We start from the raw sequence: 24,092 nt of genomic DNA, 5'->3' as shown, positions 1-24,092 counted from the left end.
GCTAAACAAATGTAAATTAGTAAAAACCAAACCAACCCCACCAAATAGCTAACCTATCCAACGCAATCAACCCCACCAAATAACCAACTTAACCAACGCAACTAACCCCACCAATTAATCTAACCCCATCAAAAAGAGTGAAACCAACAACCAACGCAATCCGTATTTTGATTGCTATTAAATATTTACAGCTGTTTTTATTTTTTTTAAAAAAGCTCTGATTCGGCGTGGGATTTGAACCACGGACTCCTCGTTCAAATTACAGATAATTACATGCAATGAGAGCGCCAAAAAAAGAAACGTAAAGACAATATGAATATAGTTTAATGGTCCTAGTTCTTATTATTTTATATTTCTATTGTTCTAGTATCGTTAATATTATTTGTTATTAACTGTTATTTAACTGTTAAGCTGGATTAAATTTGTTCCATTTGTTTCCAAAAGTTTGAAAAAACAAATTTAGAGATTTTTACTTCATTTTTTCAAAATAAAATAAAATATTTACCCACTTTTTGAATAATCGAGTGAAATCTTTAGCATGGTGTGAGCTATTGGTAGTGTTATTCAACAAACATCAAATGTTTTTAATTTAAATTGTATTTTTAAAGCATTCCGTATCCCACTGTATACTTTATGGTTATTTTTTCATTTTATCTATCCTCAAAACGACAGTATTTTGTTAATTTGTAAGAAAATAAACATACACGTGCAGTATAATATTTAATTAGGAATTAAACAGTATAATTAAACATTTTTTTTTGTTGGTAAAGCAAATATAAACGGAATGATAAAATATTAACACAATGTATAAAGAATGTTATTCAGTCATCTATGTTGACAGTTGAAAAACAAATTAGTTAGGTACTTTATTTTGAAAAATTATTTTAATCTGGTAAATTCTATAATTTTGATATTTCAGTTAAAATGTTTAATTTATATATTTTTTTTTTCATTTTAAATGTTATTCATTATAACATTTTCATGTCATATCATCAAAAGTAAGGGATCTTTGATGTTCTAAAAGATTACTAAAAAATATTATAATTTTAACAATGAGTGTTTTCAGTTAATCGCAGTTTTTAGAATTTTCTTTGTGTGTAATTCTTCATTTTTTTTTCTAAAAATATTTCTTTAGCCATCAAAACACAAAAAATATAAAAAATATTCATGAATTCCTTCATTTCATGCAGAAATACCATAGGCAATAGTAGTTTTTTTCCCAAATTTCTCTTTTTATTTAGAAAATTTGAAAATTTTTCTTTCCCTACTAACTTTATTCATGATACTTCAAAAAACAAAGCCATTATTTTATTTTTATTTATACAAATTTTCTTGGATTTAATAAGAAGAAGTTTCCTTATATCTCCTTAAACTACAGAAATAAATATACGACACCGAAATAAGAAAAGGTCATCAATATAAAGAGATTTCAGACATCCTTTTATATCCTTACAAAATCCCCTAACTTAATATTGCGAAGAACAATGGAAAAATCAATTCAAATGCCGCGCATTTTACTGTTTTCTGTATATACTTCCACACCCTCTTCAACAGATGGCGCCACAATACCAATTCCGTTTTTTTTCAATCAACAATCGAAGACAACATAAATATTTTCAGTCGTGACTGCATTAAATAAATAAGGGTACCCCTGAAAGTACCTAATTAACGTTTATGATTAAAATATGCTTTATTGAGTTCTTTTTTTCTGATTAGTTCGTAATTTTCCACTGGCAAAACAGCCAGCAACAATTATTTGATTGTTTTATTTAGCTATTCAGATAAAAGTATCGCGAAAAAAATCGTACTGCTATGGTACTACTCCGGTAAGAGAGACATGCGCTTTATACAATAATATTTTTACACTGTGTTTGGCTCGTGGTCGAGATGATGAGTGCAAATAATTATTTTGCCAAAACAGTGCTAAATTTATGATTATTTCGGTACTACCGCGGTTTCGTGTGTGCGCTCTTGGTACTTTGACAAGGTACTACAAGATTGGTTTGAGGTTAAGTGCTGACTTCAGTTTGTTCACCTCATCTCTTCTGTTTTTATTTTAACTTGCAACAATGTTTGTATGTAAGTTATTGCTTTCAAAATTTGTGGAATATTGTTTAACTTGGTACTTCTAGTAAACCGTTTGTTATGCAATTTTGCAGTTACTTTGAGTACCTGTGGCAATACAAAACTATGATCATTTTCACAATTTAAAATCGTATTTCTATGGTTATAGACATATATCTATGCGGTCTACAAAACTATGGTTTTTTTTAAATTCAATCTTGTACAGGGGTTGAATTTAATTTTTTTATTGAGTATCTATGGAACATTCAAAGATGCTGGCTCGAAAAGACCAAAATATTGCAATTAGAACTGCTCTTTAACACCGTTTTTTCTTCGATCATATGGTATTATAAAAAAATAAAATTATACAAACAATGTTACGTTTTCTATTCTAGTAGTAGCATTCTATAAAAAACAAAAACAATGTTATTAAAAAGATTATGTAAAATGGTAATACCTAATATGGATTTATGTGAAGTACTTATTGCTTGGTAAAACTCATTTTCTGAGATCTTTTTAGATAATTTTTTATATTTTTTTAATTTCGATGTTGTAAAAAAATGACTAATAAGCAGATTATATAATTTACATAATAAATATACCGGGTGTTTCAAATTCGACTCTCGCTACTAGAGCGATCTGCGAAATGGTAATAAATACAGAGTGGCTCAAAAATAATCTACATATACATATATTCTCAAAGACCCTTTTTTAGCTTCAGCCTTTGGTGGCGTCAAAAATCATATAAGGCGTTTTATTTTTCTGGGCCTATCATCAACTTTATTTTTTTAAATAGGGACCATGATATTTTATTTCTTTTTTTTTTAAAGTTTAAGAATTTATACAGGGTGAGTCTTTATTATATATGTATATACTTATTTCGACCCAAAAAACACAATTATGAGGTTTTTTCGCGAAAAAAATATTTCTTTTTGGAATTTGGAATTTTTTGAAATTTTTTTGGATTTTTTTTTAGTTTTTAGTCAAAAAAATTTTATTTTTTGGTATTATGGCAACATAGATAGTAGATTAAATTTACAAGAATGAAAATCCAGAAAAGATGTAGTGGCTCTCAAAATTTAAACACGAAATTATTTTTTTAGAGTTCATTAAATCGGTTAGTTTGGATTTATTTGAAAAACGGTAAAGAGAAAATATATACACCTATTTAAGACTGACCCTGTATATTATTGTTTACGTCCTTTTTACTGTTTGTGAGTTTTATTAAAAATTTTTTCAATTTATTTTGTAATGTAGTCCCGAAAAATAGAAAATAATTAAAAGATAAAATAATATCAAATATATCATCATTGTTCATGTCTTTTTAACATAAAAACTAACAAATATTAAATCCAATATCCAATACCAAAGTAACGCCAGTTGTGAAATTCGTATTTTATTAACATTTAATGAAATTATTCGAAAATATAGGACTAAGCTGACCTCATGAACCAAGATGATATTGCTTTAATGAATTCAAAGTCTATAGGAATTTCCAATTATTGCCAAATGTTTTAGAGAAAAAGTTAATCTTTTCCAAGTATTAATTGAATAATATGTCTGTTATAACTGTATTTTATTTCGAAATTTTTTAGGACTAACAAATATGTAGTCTAAATTATTTGACAATTTTACCTATTTTTTAAACAACTAACTGATTTGCCCGTTTTTGGTGCCAGTGAGTGCATATGAGAAGATTTGTATATGATCCCATCAAAACCTATAAATGGTTAAAAACATTTACCGTTTAGCGTTATTTATGTTAAATATTCAAGGACGAGACTACTGCAATAATTTTTTTTTACGATATAAACACACGAAAGTGAAAATCTCCGTCCTAAAAACTCTAATCAAAGTGCTATTTACACTTTCCATTTCCACTGGCCTCCAAATTGCTGCACGTTTCAAGCGCAATCCAAATATTTTCAATAGGAAAACTTTATTTACGGAAATTGTGTGATAAATCACCAATAGATAGAATCAAGATAAAATAGATCCTTTATTTTTCTAGTAAAACCTCGTTATTTTCTTCCAATATTTATTTCTAACAATCAAAAATCTTAAGGATCAATTGATTAACGGTCCAGCTATCTCGAAACACCAGTTCCCGATATATCACCGAAATTAAGCGACGTTAGGCGATGCGAGCGGATGGACGGGTGACCGTTTGGGAACTCTGTCGTGCTGTTGTTCCACGGCAAGGGTATAAAATCTATTCGATCCAGATGGGCTCGGATATCTCGTGAGTAAGAGTCGATTTAGTCACTCGCCAAGTCGGTAGGCCATTGGCCGAGGCCCGCGGTTCGGGTTCCGCATTTACTTTTCTTGGGTACCTTCGTTTTGTAGGATAGGGTTTTTCTGTTTATATTAATCGTCTGATGGTAAAATAGTGTTTATGGGTATTCTGGTTACACCAATTTAGGGTGGGTCAAAATAATCGACAATTTTTTTACACCCTAAAAACTAAGTTTTTATAAACTTTAGTATTTTGCATATTATACAGGGTTAATCGAGGGGTTGTTTTATTACCCTAACTTTAAAACACCCTATGCAGTAATTCCGTGTGTGAATTTTCCTAAAATATAATTTTACGGTCAGAACCATGACTCCTAAGCGTTTTGGTTTTTGGATAATGTCAATACATGCCTTGGTTCATTTTTAAGAGAGTAATGAACTCATTACGATCAATTTATAATTTTTTCAATTATCATTACATTTTGATGTAATTTTTTAATATGACGGGATGGTTTTGGTGACTATTGTCATAACGTCATATTACGCTGCATTGGACACTGTATACTAAATTAAAAATAAACGTTAAATACTAAAAATACAGTCGTGGTATTAATAAACATTAATAACGATAACAGAACTGACGATATTAAAGAAAACATCTGTAATAATCAAATATACAAACAGAAAAAAAATTGTAAAAAATAGCCTAATACATTGTATTGCCTCCCTTGACTGTTACAACTGTCTGTATACGTCCGTTCATTCTGGTATACGTCCGTTCATACAGAAACATATTACCCTTGTATATGAATTTTTAAAGTAGCTCAACCTAAGACGTTTATGGATGTAAAGCACCAGATGGCGGGGCGTATTTCACAGTCTTTTACTACAGAAAAATATTTTTTGTTACTCTGAATTTTGAAGCTACCAATAAAAACAGAGAAAATAAAAATCGATAATTTTCGGACCGTGCCAATTGGTTACCTACTAATCGACCAGATACTTTTTATCTATTAGATATGCTATAAAAGCTGGTAATTATACAATTCGACCATTGTAAATACCCGACAAATTTCGCAAGGCCGACGAGGCCGATGCTTTTCACTGATAAGAAAAAAAAAATGTTTGTTTAGATAATTTTCGAGATATTTTTTCTTTCTGAATGCACATTTTTAAAGTATTTTATATTCTTTGTCCGCTTGATCTATTATACTGGTCGCTCGTATCGAAGTTCTGTTTCTTCTAGTTTTAAAAAATGTTCTTATTTTTTATAGTTGTAGTGGTTGTAGTGTAAAATTAGATTAATTTTATTAAGTTTAATTATGATGTTTAGTGTAGAATACCAGAAATAGTTTAGTAGTGTTTTTATAGTTTATTTATTTTGTAGTTAAGTAGTAGGTGAAGGGATAATTTGGTTATTTTTTCTTTTTGTTTGATTAATTAGTAAGTTTATAATTTTTTCAGTGTAAAATACAAGAAGTAGTTGTGTAGCGTTTTTATAAGAGATTATATTCGTTTATTTTGTAGATGTGTAGTAGGTGAAGGTATTTGGGAATTTTTTCTTTTTGTTTTTCTTCTAATTGTAGTAATTCTATTAAGTATTGTGATAGATATGCTATATATTCTTTCAACTTCGTTGAAAAGTGCGTTATCATATAATTTTGGTTTTCTGGTAGAATATAGGAAAAAAAAATCTGATCAAATTTATTTTAAATTAAATTAATCGAGTCTTATTAATCAAATTAATCTAGTCAAATAAAAATAATAGTTCGTTTCTAAATACTATACAGGATGAGTTTCCTACGATGTTCTCTATGGGTATCTCGGAAACTACTGGAGATAGAGAGTCGGTTAAATGGGGAAAGAATTGCAGTTTTGTGGGGTCATAAACATGTGCCTTTCGGATTTTTCGGAGAAGTTCAAGGTTTACTAGATATTTCGAAAAACACAAATTTTGGCTATTTTAAAACTTGTCTCTAATTCCATTATTATCTACCGTATGATCGAATAAAAACGGCGCCAACGATGGCTATGAAATGAAGATCGTTGTCATTTTATATGTAAAATTATATGGGAAATATCATGGATCGTCATTTCATAGCCATCGCTGACGCCGTTTTTATTCGATCATATGGTATTTTAGACAAAAAGTTTTCAGATAAAAGTTGTAGATAATCACATACCTAATGAGTTTGTTTTCTGTTTTTTTTCTAAAACCTGTCATTTTTGACATATGACACAAACATTATGTTTTTTTTTAAATGGAAATCCTAGTTGGCCATGACTTAATAAAAAGCGCCATTCTTTAAGCTTTTCAGCGATATAGGTATAATATGTTTTTTTTTCGAAAAATTACAAGTTATAGCCAATTCATTTCTTTCTTCGCTAATTCCCATACCAATTAGTTGGCATCAAAAATGTAAAAAGTTTTATGTTTTCAAAAAAAAATATCGTAAAATTCGTAAAGCCACTCAATTTAAAATAAAATAATCTAAGAATGAAATGATTCTTTTATAAACCGGAATTAAATCAAATTAAAATAGGTTTGTAACTTTTTTTTTAAATATTAATTAACAGCAATTAGCATTATCATAAATTATAAATAATGTACCAACATATCGAAATAATAATTTCTTTGTTAATACGGTTTAGAATTCTTAAAATAACAGGCAAAAATAATCCACAATTTACAATAAAATAAAAGTTTCGTTTAAATTTCTTAATCAGCTGATCATTATTAAAGTTCGCTGAAACCCGGGGCTATATTATTACATTACTCTGAGGAAAATAACGAAAATAATCGATATTTTTGACTCCGCCCCGAAAGGTTCACGATTTGTCCTCCAGTTGGCAGCACATTTTGTCTAGTCGGTTGGGCAACTTTAAGAATATATAAACAAGGATATTACAATATGTTTCCTCATTCGTCTTTAAGGACCAAGCGAAGTTCATTTAATGAAGCTGGTAGCGCTTCGCGACGTCTAACCCTCCTGCCAACCATTTCCCAAACTTCATGAAAAACATGATGAACAGTTCATAGTGGTTCATAGTTCACAATAATCCCCAAAGCCGCCTTGTCATATTGAAAAACAACTTCAAAAAGAAATGAGAAAAAATGGAAATTGAAAAAATTGCAAATTGTTTCGAACAATTGCAAAACTTTCGAACGATGAGGTTTACAAAAAAATTATAAGAGACCTTTTTTGTAGAGAATTCAATTTTATATAAACATATGAGACGAGATATTTTTTCTAAATAGTAGATAACGAAATATGATTTTTTCTTTCTAATAACAAAGGAATAAATAGAAAACTGAAAGGTGAATGTCCCCCATTCCTATTAAAATTAAGATGGATGCTCATACTTGGAGAGGATTTTTTGAGGTGTCTACCAACCTTTTTCTTTCAGGGTATAAAGTGAAAAAAAATAGTCGGTTTTTTTGGCCCACCCTAATAATTATTATGTTTTTTCGACTACAACCTTAAAATATTAGAGTTTACAGAAAGAAATCAGGAATTTGAAGTAAATAAACAGAATTTTACCTTAATTGGCACATTTTTAACGTTATTATAGCGCCTACACTGACAGAGATGAGGGTCTAAACTGGTCGAGCGTAATTATTCACCTAAAAGAAGGAATTTTACATAATTAAGCTTTTTTAAATTGCATTAGTGTCTCGGTGCCGGCACGGTTTGCAGCATTAGTGCGAAAACTGGATAAAAATCGTAGTGCCATGTAACTTTGCCGGTTCTAATGTAATTAGGCTTTCCCTAACTCGTAGGAAAGGATATAGAGAGGGAGCTTGTACTTCGCTTAACTACACAGGAGCGAAGCTAGATTGAATTAAAACATGATTAGCAGAAATTCAGGTAACGTATTTTCATATAATTTCATTATCAAAATTTAAAATTTTTTATTAACCTTATTTCTAACAATTTATATAAAAGAAATGACGTTTGTTTTTTCTTATTTTTTTGGCATTTGACATACACATAACCAAATTGGTAAATGTCTTTTTGGGATAGACCCACCTCAAAAATAAATATCTATTTTAATATTGTAATAGTAATATATTAATTAACAAAGAATAGACGCCTTGAAGATGTGACCACATTTTATACCCCCCTAACCGAAGAATCATACTTCTTAAGCTAATGGTAAACTGCTGATGGACACATGCCATCCAGTTCAAAAGGACCCAGTCCAGAAAAGTTTTCTCGATATAATTCGGTTCTAATATATTCTTTTGGTGATAATAATGTTATTTAATAATGAATTTATACCACCCAACCGAAAAATCATACGTCTTCAGCTTATGGTAAAATGTTGATGGACATATGCCATCCAGTTCAAAAGGAGCCAGTCCAGGAAAGTTTTCTCGTTATAATTCGGTTTTAATATATTCTTTTGGTGATAATAATGTTATTTAATAATGAATTTATACCACCCAACCGAAGAATCATACTTCTTCAGCTTATGGTAAACTGCTGATGGACATAGACCATCCAGTTCGAAAGGACCCAGTCCAGGAAAGCTTTCTCGATATAATTCGGTTTTAATATATTCTTTTGGTGATAATAATGTTATTTAATAATGAATTTATACCACCCAACTGAAGAATCATACTTCTTCAGCTTATGGTAAACTGCTGATGGACATAGACCATCCAGTTCGAAAGGACCCAGTCCAGGAAAGTTTTCTCGATATAATTCGGTTTTAATATAGTCTTTGGATGATAATAATGTTATTTAATAATGAATTTATACCCCCCAACCGAAGAATCACACTTCTTCAGCTTATGGTAAACTGCTGATGGACATATACCATCCAGTTCGAAAGGACCCAGTCCAGGAAAGTTTTCTCGATATAATTCGGTTTTAATATATTCTTTTGGTGATAATAATGTTATTTAATAATGAATTTATATCACCCAACCGAAGAATCACACTTCTTCAGCTTATGGTAAACTGCTGATGGACATAGGCCATCCAGTTCGAAAGGACCCAGTCCAGGAAAGTTTTCTCGTTATAATTCGGTTTTAATATACTCTTTTGATGATAATAATGTTATTTAATAATGAATTTATACCACCCAACCGAAGAATCATATTTCTTCAGCTTATGGTAAACTGCTGATGGACATAGGCCATCCAGTTCGAAAGGACCCAGTCCAGGAAAGTTTTCTCGATATAATTCGGTTTTAATATAGTCTTTGGATGATCATAATGTTATTTAATAATGAATTTATACCACCCAACCGAAGAATCACACTTCTTCAATTTATGGTAAACTGCTGATGGACATAGGCCATCCAGTTCGAAAGGACCCAGTCCAGGAAAGTTTTCTCGATATAATTCGGTTTTAATATAGTCTTTGGATGATAATAATGTTATTTAATAATGAATTTATACCACCCAACCGAAGAATCACACTTCTTCAGCTTATGGTAAATTGCTGATGGACATAGGCCATCCAGTTCGAAAGGACCCAGTCCAGGAAAGTTTTCTCGATATAATTCGGTTTTAATATATTCTTTTGATGATAATAATGTTATTTAATAATGAATTTATACCACCCAACCGAATAATCATACTTCTTCAGCTAATGGTAAACTGCTGATGGACACATGCCATCCAGTTCAAAAGGACCCAGTCCAGGAAATTATTCTCGTTATAATTCGGTTTTAATATATTGTTTTGGTGATAATAATGTTATTTAATTATGAATTTATACCCTTCAACTCAAGAATCATACTTCTTCAGCTAATGGTAAAAGGTTGATGGACATAGGCCATCCAGTTCAATAGGAGCCAGTCCAGGAAAGTTTTCTCGTTATAATTCGGTTTTAATATAGTCTTTGGATGATAATAATGTTATTTAATAATGAATTTATACCACCCAACTGAAGAATCATACTTCTTCAGCTTATGGTAAACTGCTGATGGACATAGACCATCCAGTTTGAAAGGACCCAGTCCAGGAAAGTTTTCTCGATATAATTCGGTTTTAATATAGTCTTTGGATGATAATAATGTTATTTAATAATGAATTTATACCACCCAACCAAAGAATCACACTTCTTCAGCTTATGGTAAACTGCTGATGGACATAGGCCATCCAGTTCGAAAGGACCCAGTCCAGGAAAGTTTTCTCGTTATAATTCGGTTTTAATATATTCTTATGATGATAATAATGTTATTTAATAATGAATTTATACCACCCAACCGAAGAATCACACTTCTTCAGCTTATGGTAAACTGCTGATGGATATAGGCCATCCAGTTCGAAAGGACCCAGTCCAGGAAAGTTTTCTCGTTATAATTCGGTTTTAATATATTCTTTTGATGATAATAATGTTATTTAATAATGAACTTATACCACCCAACCGAAGAATCATACTTCTTCAGCTTATGGTAAACTGCTGATGGACATAGACCATCCAGTTCGAAAGGACCCAGTCCAGGAAAGTTTTCTCGATATAATTCGGTTTTAATATATTCTTTTGGTGATAATAATGTTATTTAATAATGAATTTATACCACCCAACCGAAGAATCATACTTCTTCAGCTTATGGTAAACTGCTGATGGACATATACCATCCAGTTCGAAAGGACCCAGTCCAGGAAAGCTTTTTCGATATAATTCGGTTTTAATATATCCTTTTGATGATAATAATGTTATTTAATAATGAATTTATACCACCCAACCGAAGAATCATATTTCTTCAGCTTATGGTAAACTGCTGATGGACATAGGCCATCCAGTTCGAAAGGACCCAGTCCAGGAAAGTTTTCTCGATATAATTCGGTTTTAATAAAGTCTTTGGATGATCATAATGTTATTTAATAATGAATCTATACCACCCAACCGAAAAATCACACTTCTTCAGCTAATGGTAAACTGCTGATGGATACATGCCATCCAGTTCAAAAGGACCCAGTCCAGAAAAGTTTTCTCGATATAATTCGGTTCTAATATATTCTTTTGGCGATAATAACGTTATTTAATAATGAATTTATACCGCCCAACCGAAGAATCATACTTCTTCAGCTTATGGTAAACTGCTGATGGACATAGACCATCCAGTTCGAAAGGACCCAGTCCAGGAAAGTTTTCTCGATATAATTCGGTTTTAATATAGTCTTTGGATGATAATAATGTTATTTAATAATGAATTTATACCACCCAACCGAAGAATCACACTTCTTCAGCTTATGGTAAACTGCTGATGGACATAGGCCATCCAGTTCGAAAGGACCCAGTCCAGGAAAGTTTTCTCGATATAATTCGGTTTTAATATAGTCTTTGGATGATAATAATGTTATTTAATAATGAATTTATACCACCCAACCGAAGAATCACACTTCTTCAACTTATGGTAAATTGCTGATGGACATAGGCCATCCAGTTCGAAAGGACCCAGTCCAGGAAAGTTTTCTCGTTATAATTCGGTTTTAATATAATCTTTTGATGATAATAATGTTATTTGATAATGAATTTTTACAACCCAACCGAATAATCATACTTCTTCAGCTAATGGTAAACTGCTGATGGACACATGCCATCCAGTTCAAAAGGACCCAGTCCAGGAAATTTTTCTCGTTATAATTCAGTTTTAATATATTGTTTTGGTGATAATAATGTTATTTAATAATGAATTTATACCACCCAACCGAATAATCATACTTCTTCAGCTAATGGTAAACTGCTGATGGACACATGCCATCCAGTTCAAAAGGACCCAGTCCAGGAAATTTTCTCGTTATAATTCGGTTTTTAATATATTGTTTTTGGTGATAATAATGTTATTTCATAATGAATTTATGCCACCCAACCGAAGAATCATACTTCTTCAGCTAATGGTAAAATGTTGATGGACACATGCCATTCAGTTCAATAGGAGCCAGTCCAGGAAAGTTTTCTTGTTATAATTCGGTTTTTAATATAGTCTTTGGATGATAATAATGTTATTTTAATAATTAATTTTTACAACCCAACCGAAGAATCATACTTCTTCAGCTTATGGTAAACTTTGATGGACATAGGCCATCCAGTTCGAAAAGGACCCAGTCCAGGAAAGTTTTCTCGATATAATTCGGTTTTAATATAGTCTTTGGATGATAATAATGTTATTTAATAATGAATTTATACCACCCAACCAAAGAATCACACTTCTTCAACTTATGGTAAATTGCTGATGGACATAGGCCATCCAGTTCGAAAGGACCCAGTCCAGGAAAGTTTTCTCGTTATAATTCGGTTTTAATATATTCTTTTGATGATAATAATGTTATTTAATAATGAATTTATACCCCCCTAACCGAAGAATCATACTTCTTCAGCTAATGGTAAACTGCTGATGGACACATGCCATCCAGTTCAAAAGGACCCAGCCCAGAAAAGTTTTCTCGATATAATTCGGTTCTAATATATTCTTTTGGTGATAATAATGTTATTTAATAATGAATTTATACCACCCAACCGAAGAATCATACTTCTTCAGCTTATGGTAAACTGCTGATGGACATAGGCCATCCAGTTCGAAAGGACCCAGTCCAGGAAAGTTTTCTCGTTATAATTCGGTTTTAATATAATCTTTTGATGATAATAATGTTATTTGATAATGAATTTTTACACCCAACCGAAGAATCATACTTCTTCAGCTTATGGTAAACTGCTGATGGACATAGGCCATCCAGTTCGAAAGGACCCAGTCCAGGAAAGTTTTCACGATATAATTCGGTTTTAATATAGTCTTTGGATGATAATAATGTTATTTAATAATGAATTTATACCACCCAACCGAAGAATCACACTTCTTCAACTTATGGTAAATTGCTGATGGACATAGGCCATCCAGTTCGAAAGGACTGTAGTCCAGGAAAGTTTTTCTCGTTATAATTCGGTTTTAATATATTCTTTTGATGATAATAATGTTATTTCATAATGAATTTATGCCACCCAACCGAAGAATCACACTTCTTCAGCTTATGGTAAACTGCTGATGGACATAGGACATCCAGTTCGAAAAAGGACCCAGTCCAGGAAAGTTGTCTCGATATAATCTGGTTTTTAATATATTCTTTTTTGATGATAATAATGTTATTTAATAATGAATTTATACCACCCAGCCGAATAATCATACTTCTTCAGCTAATGGTAAATGCTGATGGACACATGCCATCCAGTTCAAAAGGACCCAGTCCAGGAAATTTTTCTCGTTATAATTCAGTTTTAATATATTGTTTTGGTGATAATAATGTTATTTAATAATGAATTTATACCACCCAACCGAATAATCATACTTCTTCAGCTAATGGTAAACTGCTGATGGACACATGCCATCCAGTTCAAAAGGACCCAGTCCAGGAAATTTTTCTCGTTATAATTCGGTTTTAATATATTGTTTTGGTGATAATAATGTTATTTCATAATGAATTTATGCCACCCAACCGAAGAATCATACTTCTTCAGCTAATGGTAAAATGTTGATGGACACATGCCATTCAGTTCAATAGGAGCCAGTCCAGGAAAGTTTTCTTGTTATAATTCGGTTTTAATATAGTCTTTGGATGATAATAATGTTATTTAATAATTAATTTTTACAACCCAACCGAAGAATCATACTTCTTCAGCTTATGGTAAACTGCTGATGGACATAGGCCATCCAGTTCGAAAGGACCCAGTCCAGGAAAGTTTTCTCGATATAATTCGGTTTTAATATAGTCTTTGGATGATAATAATGTTATTTAATAATGAATTTATACCACCCAACCAAAGAATCACACTTCTTCAACTTATGGTAAATTGCTGATGGACATAGGCCATCCAGTTCGAAAGGACCCAGTCCAGGAAAGTTTTCTCGTTATAATTCGGTTTTAATATATTCTTTTGATGATAATAATGTTATTTAATAATGAATTTATGCCACCCAACGAAGAATCACACTTCTTCAGCTTATGGTAAACTGCTGATGGACATAGGCCATCCAGTTCGAAAAGGACCCAGTCAGGAAAGTTTTTCTCGGTATAATTCGGTTTTAATATATTCTTTTTGGTGATAATATTGTTATTTAATGAATTTGCTACCACCCAACCGAATAATATCATACTTCTTCAGCTAATGGTAAACTGCTGATGGACACATGCCATCCAGTTCAAAAGAACCCAGTCCAGGAAATTTTTCTCGTTATCACTCAGTTTTTAATATATTGTTTTGGTGATAATAATGTTATTTAATTATGAATTTATTACCTTCAACTCAAGAATCATACTTCTTCAGCTAATGGTAAACTGCTGATGGACACATGCCATCCAGTTCAAAAGGACCCAGTCCTGGAAAGTTTTCTCGTTATAATTCGGTTTTTAATATATTCTTTTGGTGATAATAATGTTATTTAATAATGAATTTATACCCCCAACTCAAGAATCATACATCTTCAGCTAATGGTAAAATGTTGATGGACACATGCCATCCAGTTCAATAGAAGCCAGTCCAGGAAAGTTTTCTCGTTATAATTCGGTTTTAATATAGTCTTTGGATGATAATAATGTTATTTAATAATTAATTTTTTACAACCCAACCGAAGAATCATATTTCTTCAACTTATAGTATTGAAACTGCTTTGATGGACATAGGCCATCCAGTTCGAAAAGGACCCAGTCAGAAAGTTTTCTCGTTATAATTCGGTTTTAATATAGTCTTTGGATGATAATAATGTTATTTAATAATGAATTTATACCACCCAACCACGATGAATCATACTTCTTCAGCTTATGGTAAACTGCTGATGGACACGCAGGCCATCCAGTTCGAAAGGACCCAGTCCAGGAAAGTTTTCTCGATATAATTCTGTTTTAATATACTCTTTGGATGATAATAGTGTTATTTAATAATGAATTTATACCACCCAACCGAAGAATCATACTTCTTCAGCTTACATGGTAAAACTGTTGATGGACATAGGCCATCCAGTTCGAAAGGACCCAGTCCAGGAAAGTTGTCTCGATATAATTCGGTTTTAATATATTCTTTTGATGATAATAATGTTATTTAATAATGAATTTATACCCCCCTAACCGAAGAACCATACTTCTTCAGCTAATGGTAAACTGCTGATGGACACATGCCATCAATCTGCGCGACCCAGCCCAGAAAAGTTTCTCGATATAATTCGGTTCTAATATCATTCTTTTGGTGATAATAATGTTATTTAATAATGAATTTATACCAATTCCAACCGAAGAATCATACTTCTTCAGCTTATGGTAAACTGCTGATGGACATAGACCATCCAGTTCGAAAAGGACCCAGTCCAGGAAAGTTTTTCTCGATATAATTCGGTTTTAATATAGTCTTTGGATGATAATAATGTTATTTAATAATGAATTTATACCACCCAACCAAACTGAAGAATCACACTTCTTCAGCTTATACAGTAAACTGCTGATGGACACTTAGGCCATCCAGTTCGAAAGGACCCAGTCCAGGAAAGTTTTCTCGTTATAATTCGGTTTTAATATAATCTTTTGATGATAATAATGTTATTTGATAATGAATTTTACAACCCAACCGAAGAATCATACTTCTTCAGCTTATGGTAAACTGCTGATGGACATAGGCCATCCAGTTCGAAAGGACCCAGTCCAGGAAAGTTTTCTCGATATAATTCGGTTTTAATATAGTCTTTGGATGATAATAATGTTATTTAATAATGAATTTATACCACCCAACCGAAGAATCACACTTCTTCAACTTATGGTAAAATTGCTGATGGACATAGGCCATCCAGTTCGAGGACCCAGTCCAGGAAAGTTTTCTCGTTATAATTCGGTTTTAATATATTCTTTTGATGATAATAATTATTTCATAATGAATTTATGCCACCCAACCGAAGAATCACACTTCTTCAGCTTATGGTAAACTGCTGATGGACATAGGCCATCAGTTCGAAAGGACCCAGTCCAGGAAAGTTTTTCTCGATATAATTCGGTTTTAATATATTCTTTTGGTGATAATAATGTTATTTAATAATGAATTTATACCACCCAACCGAATAATCATACTTCTTCAGCTAATGGTAAACTGCTGATGGACACATGCCATCCAGTTCAAAGAACCCAGTCCAGGAAATTTTTCTCGTTATAATTCAGTTTTTTAATATATTGTTTGGTGATAATAATGTTATTTAATAATGAATTTATACCACCCAACCGAAGAATCATATTTCTTCAGCTTATGTTAAACTGCTGATGGACATAGGCCATCCAGTTCGAAAAAAGGACCCAGTCCAGGAAAGTTTTCTCGATATAATTCGGTTTTTAATATAGTCTTTGGATGATAATAATGTTGTTATTTAATAATGATTTATACCACCCAACCGAAGAATCACACTTCTTCAGCTTATGGTAAACTGCTGATGGACATAGGCCATCCAGTTCGAAAGGACCCAGTCCAGGAAAGTTGTCTCGATATAATTCGGTTTTAATATATTCTTTTGATGATAATAATGTTATTTAATAATGAATTTATACCACCCAACCGAATAATCATACTTCTTCCAGCTAATGGTAAACTGCTGATGGACACATGCCATCCAGTTCAAAAAGGACCCAGTCCAGGAAATTTTCTCGTTATAATTCAGTTTTAATATATTGTTTTGGTGATAATAATGTTATTTAATAATGAATTTATACCACCAACCGAATAATCATACTTCTTCAGCTAATGGTAAACGGCTGATGGACACATGCCATCCAGTTCAAAAGGACCCAGTCCAGGAAATTTTCTCGTTATAATTCGGTTTTAATATAATGTTTTGGTGATAATAATGTTATTTCATAATGAATTTATGCCACCCAACCGAAGAATCATACTTCTTCAGCTAATGGTAAAAATGTTGATGGACACATGCCATTCAGTTCAATAAGGGCCAGTCCAGAAAGAAGTTTCTTGTTATAATTCGGTTTTAATATAGTCTTTGGATGATAATAATGTTATTTAATAATTAATTTTACAACCCAACCTGAAGAATCATACTTCTTCAACTTAGTGGTAAACTCGCTGATGGATATAGGCCATCCAGTTCGAAAGGACCCAGTCAGGAAAGTTTTCTCGATATAATTCGGTTTTTAATATAGTCTTTGGATGATAATAATGTTATTTAATAATGAATTTATACCACCCAACCAAAGAATCACACTTCTTCAACTTATGGTAAATTGCTGATGGACATAGGCCATCCAGTTCGAAAGGACCCAGTCCAGGAAAGTTTTCTCGTTATAATTCGGTTTTAATATATTCTTTTGATGATAATAATGTTATCTCATAATGAATTTATGCCACCCAACCGAAGAATCACACTTCTTCAGCTTATGGTAAACTGCTGATGGACATAGGCCATCCAGTTCGAAAGGACCCAGTCCAGGAAAGTTTTCTCGGTATAATTCGGTTTTAATATATTCTTTTGGTGATAATATTGTTATTTAATAATGAATTTATACCACCCAACCGAATAATCATACTTCTTCAGCTAATGGTAAACTGCTGATGGACACATGCCATCCAGTTCAAAAGAACCCAGTCCAGGAAATTTTTCTCGTTATCACTCAGTTTTAATATATTGTTTTGGTGATAATAATGTTATTTAATTATGAATTTATACCCTTCAACTCAAGAATCATACTTCTTCAGCTAATGGTAAACTGCTGATGGACACATGCCATCCAGTTCAAAAGGACCCAGTCCTGGAAAGTTTTCTCGTTATAATTCGGTTTTAATATATTCTTTTGGTGATAATAATGTTATTTAATAATGAATTTATACCCCCCAACTCAAGAATCATACATCTTCAGCTAATGGTAAAATGTTGATGGACACATGCCATCCAGTTCAATAGGAGCCAGTCCAGGAAAGTTTTCTCGTTATAATTCGGTTTTAATATAGTCTTTGGATGATAATAATGTTATTTAATAATTAATTTTTACAACCCAACCGAAGAATCATATTTCTTCAACTTATGGTAAACTGCTGATGGACATAGGCCATCCAGTTCGAAAGGACCCAGTCCAGGAAAGTTTTCTCGTTATAATTCGGTTTTAATATAGTCTTTGGATGATAATAATGTTATTTAATAATGAATTTATACCACCCAACCGATGAATCATACTTCTTCAGCTTATGGTAAACTGCTGATGGACATAGGCCATCCAGTTCGAAAGGACCCAGTCCAGGAAAGTTTTCTCGATATAATTCTGTTTTAATATACTCTTTGGATGATAATAGTGTTATTTAATAATGAATTTATACCACCCAACCGAAGAATCATACTTCTTCAGCTTATGGTAAACTGTTGATGGACATAGGCCATCCAGTTCGAAAGGACCCAGTCCAGGAAAGTTGTCTCGATATAATTCGGTTTTAATATATTCTTTTGATGATAATAATGTTATTTAATAATGAATTTATACCCCCCTAACCGAAGAACCATACTTCTTCAGCTAATGGTAAACTGCTGATGGACACATGCCATCCAGTTCAAAAGGACCCAGCCCAGAAAAGTTTTCTCGATATAATTCGGTTCTAATATATTCTTTTGGTGATAATAATGTTATTTAATAATGAATTTATACCACCCAACCGAAGAATCATACTTCTTCAGCTTATGGTAAACTGCTGATGGACATAGACCATCCAGTTCGAAAGGACCCAGTCCAGGAAAGTTTTCTCGATATAATTCGGTTTTAATATAGTCTTTGGATGATAATAATGTTATTTAATAATGAATTTATACCACCCAACCGAAGAATCACACTTCTTCAGCTTATGGTAAACTGCTGATGGACATAGGCCATCCAGTTCGAAAGGACCCAGTCCAGGAAAGTTTTCTCGTTATAATTCGGTTTTAATATAATCTTTTGATGATAATAATGTTATTTGATAATGAATTTTTACAACCCAACCGAAGAATCATACTTCTTCAGCTTATGGTAAACTGCTGATGGACATAGGCCATCCAGTTCGAAAGGACCCAGTCCAGGAAAGTTTTCTCGATATAATTCGGTTTTAATATAGTCTTTGGATGATAATAATGTTATTTAATAATGAATTTATACCACCCAACCGAAGAATCACACTTCTTCAACTTATGGTAAATTGCTGATGGACATAGGCCATCCAGTTCGAAAGGACCCAGTCCAGGAAAGTTTTCTCGTTATAATTCGGTTTTAATATATTCTTTTGATGATAATAATGTTATTTCATAATGAATTTATGCCACCCAACCGAAGAATCACACTTCTTCAGCTTATGGTAAACTGCTGATGGACATAGGCCATCCAGTTCGAAAGGACCCAGTCCAGGAAAGTTTTCTCGATATAATTCGGTTTTAATATATTCTTTTGGTGATAATAATGTTATTTAATAATGAATTTATACCACCCAACCGAATAATCATACTTCTTCAGCTAATGGTAAACTGCTGATGGACACATGCCATCCAGTTCAAAAGAACCCAGTCCAGGAAATTTTTCTCGTTATAATTCAGTTTTAATATATTGTTTTGGTGATAATAATGTTATTTAATAATGAATTTATACCACCCAACCGAAGAATCATATTTCTTCAGCTTATGTTAAACTGCTGATGGACATAGGCCATCCAGTTCGAAAGGACCCAGTCCAGGAAAGTTTTCTCGATATAATTCGGTTTTAATATAGTCTTTGGATGATAATAATGTTATTTAATAATGAATTTATACCACCCAACCGAAGAATCACACTTCTTCAGCTTATGGTAAACTGCTGATGGACATAGGCCATCCAGTTCGAAAGGACCCAGTCCAGGAAAGTTGTCTCGATATAATTCGGTTTTAATATATTCTTTTGATGATAATAATGTTATTTAATAATGAATTTATACCACCCAGCCGAATAATCATACTTCTTCAGCTAATGGTAAACTGCTGATGGACACATGCCATCCAGTTCAAAAGGACCCAGTCCAGGAAATTTTTCTCGTTATAATTCAGTTTTAATATATTGTTTTGGTGATAATAATGTTATTTAATAATGAATTTATACCACCCAACCGAATAATCATACTTCTTCAGCTAATGGTAAACTGCTGATGGACACATGCCATCCAGTTCAAAAGGACCCAGTCCAGGAAATTTTTCTCGTTATAATTCGGTTTTAATATATTGTTTTGGTGATAATAATGTTATTTCATAATGAATTTATGCCACCCAACCGAAGAATCATACTTCTTCAGCTAATGGTAAAATGTTGATGGACACATGCCATTCAGTTCAATAGGAGCCAGTCCAGGAAAGTTTTCTTGTTATAATTCGGTTTTAATATAGTCTTTGGATGATAATAATGTTATTTAATAATTAATTTTTACAACCCAACCGAAGAATCATACTTCTTCAGCTTATGGTAAACTGCTGATGGACATAGGCCATCCAGTTCGAAAGGACCCAGTCCAGGAAAGTTTTCTCGATATAATTCGGTTTTAATATAGTCTTTGATGATAATAATGTTATTTAATAATGAATTTATACCACCCAACCAAAGAATCACACTTCTTCAACTTATGGTAAATTGCTGATGGACATAGGCCATCCAGTTCGAAAGGACCCAGTCCAGGAAAGTTTTCTCGTTATAATTCGGTTTTAATATATTCTTTTGATGATAATAATGTTATCTCATAATGAATTTATGCCACCCAACCGAAGAATCACACTTCTTCAGCTTATGGTAAACTGCTGATGGACATAGGCCACCCAGTTCGAAAGGACCCAGTCCAGGAAAGTTTTCTCGATATAATTCGGTTTTAATATATTCTTTTGGTGATAATATTGTTATTTAATAATGAATTTATACCACCCAACCGAATAATCATACTTCTTCAGCTAATGGTAAACTGCTGATGGACACATGCCATCCAGTTCAAAAGAACCCAGTCCAGGAAATTTTTCTCGTTATAACTCAGTTTTAATATATTGTTTTGGTGATAATAATGTTATTTAATTATGAATTTATACCCTTCAACTCAAGAATCATACTTCTTCAGCTAATGGTAAACTGCTGATGGACACATGCCATCCAGTTCAAAAGGACCCAGTCCTGGAAAGTTTTCTCGTTATAATTCGGTTTTAATATATTCTTTTGGTGATAATAATGTTATTTAATAATGAATTTATACCCCCCAACTCAAGAATCATACATCTTCAGCTAATGGTAAAATGTTGATGGACACATGCCATCCAGTTCAATAGGAGCCAGTCCAGGAAAGTTTTCTCGTTATAATTCGGTTTTAATATAGTCTTTGGATGATAATAATGTTATTTATTTAATAATTAATTTTTACAACCCAACCGAAGAATCATATTTCTTCAACTTATGGTAAACTGCTGATGGACATAGGCCATCCAGTTCGAAAGGACCCAGTCCAGGAAAGTTTTCTCGTTATAATTCGGTTTTAATATAGTCTTTGGATGATAATAATGTTATTTAATAATGAATTTATACCACCCAACCGATGAATCATACTTCTTCAGCTTATGGTAAACTGCTGATGGACATAGGCCATCCAGTTCGAAAGGACCCAGTCCAGGAAAGTTTTCTCGATATAATTCGGTTTTAATATACTCTTTGGATGATAATAGTGTTATTTAATAATGAATTTATACCACCCAACCGAAGAATCATACTTCTTCAGCTTATGGTAAACTGCTGATGAACATAGGCCATCCAGTTCGAAAGGACCCAGTCCAGGAAAGTTTTCTCATTATAATTCGGTTTTAATATAGTCTTTGGATGATAATAATGTTATTTAATAATGAATTTATACCACCCAACCGAAGAATCATACTTCTTCAGCTAATGGTAAACTGCTGATGGACACATGCCATCCAGTTCAAAAGGACACAGTCCAGGAAAGTTTTCTCGTTATAATTCGGTTTTAATATATTCTTTTGGTGATAATAATGTTATTTAATAATGAATTTATACCCCCAATTCAAGAATCATACTTCTTCAGCTAATGGTAAACTGCTGATGGACACATGCCCTCCAGTTCAAAAGGACCCAGTCCAGGAAAGTTTTCTCGTTATAATTCGGTTTTAATATATTCTTTTGGTGATAATAATGTTATTTAATAATGAATATATACCCCCCAATACAAGAATCATACTTCTTCAGCTAATGGTAAACTGCTAATGGACACATGCCATCCAGTTCAAAAGGACCCACTTCAGGAAAGTTTTTTCGTTATAATTCGGTTTTAATATATTCTTTTGGTGATAATAATGTTATTTAATAATCAATTTATTCCCCCAAACCCAAGAATCATACTTCTTCAGCTAATGGTAAACTGCTGATGGACACATGCCATCCAGTTAAAAAGGACCCAGTCCAGGAAAGTTTTCTCGATATAATTCGGTTTTAATACATTCTTTTGATGATAATAATGTTATTTAATAATTAATTTATACCCCCCAACCGAAGAATCATACTTCTTCAGCTAATGGTAAACTGCCGATGGACACATGCTGTCCAGTTCAAAAGGACGCAGTCCAGGAAAGTTTTCTCATTAGAATTCGGTTTTAATATATTCTTTGGATGATAATAATGTTATTTAATAATTAATTTTTACCACCCAACCGAAGAATCATACTTCTTCAGCTAATTGTAAACTGTCTGATGGACACATGCCATCAAGTTCAAAAGGACCCAGTCCAGGACAGTTTTCTCGTTATGATTTGGTTTTAGTATATTCTTTTGGTGAAAATAATGTTATTTAATAATAAATGTATACCCTCCAATCCAGGAATCATACTTCTTCAGCTAATGGTAAACTGCTGATGGATAAATGCCATCTAGTCCGAAAGGACCCATTCCAGGAAAGGTTTCTCGTTATAATTCGGTTTTAATATATTTTTTTTATGATAATAATGTTATTTAATAATGAGTTTCTCCCCAACTCAAGAATCATCAGGAAGAATCAGGTAGAGGGAAGACGATCACGTGGAAGGTAAGAGATGGATAAAAACCCTAGTTGGCCACAACCTACCCGAAACGTCACACATGGTGGAGTCACAGAACATGCTAAAGAAGAACGCTACACTCTTGTTTTTTTTTCGTTTCAAAATTAAAGTGGCGCCATCTAGTGTGCCAGGAATGAACCAAACCTGGCGGAAAATTTGAATATACCATATTTTATTATTTTTATTTAAGTTATTTATTACTCACAACAAATTATTAAAAATTGCTAAAATTGTCGCTGTTGAAGAGGTGGTGACTCATCCGTAGGCTCCAAAATGATGGCGCCAAACTGCACAAATTCTGCTTCAGCCGGTATATGGGCGTTACATGTCCTTGTATTATTTAGTCATTGGTAGTTCTTTTCACAGCACCCTCTGGGATCTGTCAAATTTGAAAAACCGCTCAGTTTTTGGGTGCAGAGTGATCATTTACAATAGAAACCGTGATATGAAGCTTTTTCGTAACACTGGACCACGCTGTATATAGCTATAAAATTTCCTTTAAAGAATGCTGCATAATGTTCATTGTTCAGACTCAACGGCCCCTAAAATTTATAGTCTAGAAGCAATAAAAATGGCCACATTTACGTCCGATTCCAAGCTTTTATTGGTGTAGGCAGACTGCAAGTCCCTGCACTTCGATGCATTTAGCAAATTCTATTTTCAGAGCTTATATAGTCTTACATTCCTTAGTTCACTCAAAGGATTTATAGACAGTAGTAATTCAGTTATAAAGAAAATTTGATCTC

At 32.5% G+C, this 24,092-nt stretch overlaps 1 protein-coding gene across 7 annotated transcripts in view; it reads left to right on the top strand.

Moving 5' to 3' along the window:
* LOC115885083 (dual 3',5'-cyclic-AMP and -GMP phosphodiesterase 11) overlaps positions 1–24,092 on the top strand; it is a 270,581-nt gene that overhangs the window by 48,240 nt on the left and 198,249 nt on the right. Inside the window, exons 1-2 of one of the 7 annotated variants that reach the window (XM_030903861.1) lie at positions 1,891–1,987; positions 7,972–8,168. The exons of 5 other annotated variants lie outside the window; for them this stretch is intronic. In XM_030903861.1, the coding sequence (XP_030759721.1) occupies positions 8,150–8,168 (19 nt within the window). In that variant the 5' untranslated portion in view covers positions 1,891–1,987; positions 7,972–8,149. Of the gene's footprint in view, positions 1–1,890; positions 2,009–7,971; positions 8,169–24,092 lie in introns of those variants that run through there. One more of the 7 variants, XM_030903862.1, reaches the window with a different exon arrangement.

The sequence above is a fragment of the Sitophilus oryzae genome, unplaced genomic scaffold, assembly GCF_002938485.1.
Source record: "Sitophilus oryzae breed Bouriz unplaced genomic scaffold, Soryzae_2.0 scaffold_360_pilon_pilon, whole genome shotgun sequence".
NCBI lineage: Eukaryota > Metazoa > Arthropoda > Insecta > Coleoptera > Curculionidae > Sitophilus > Sitophilus oryzae.
The sequence above is the reverse complement of the archived record's forward strand: the minus strand, read 5'-3'. Positions and strand labels throughout refer to the sequence as shown.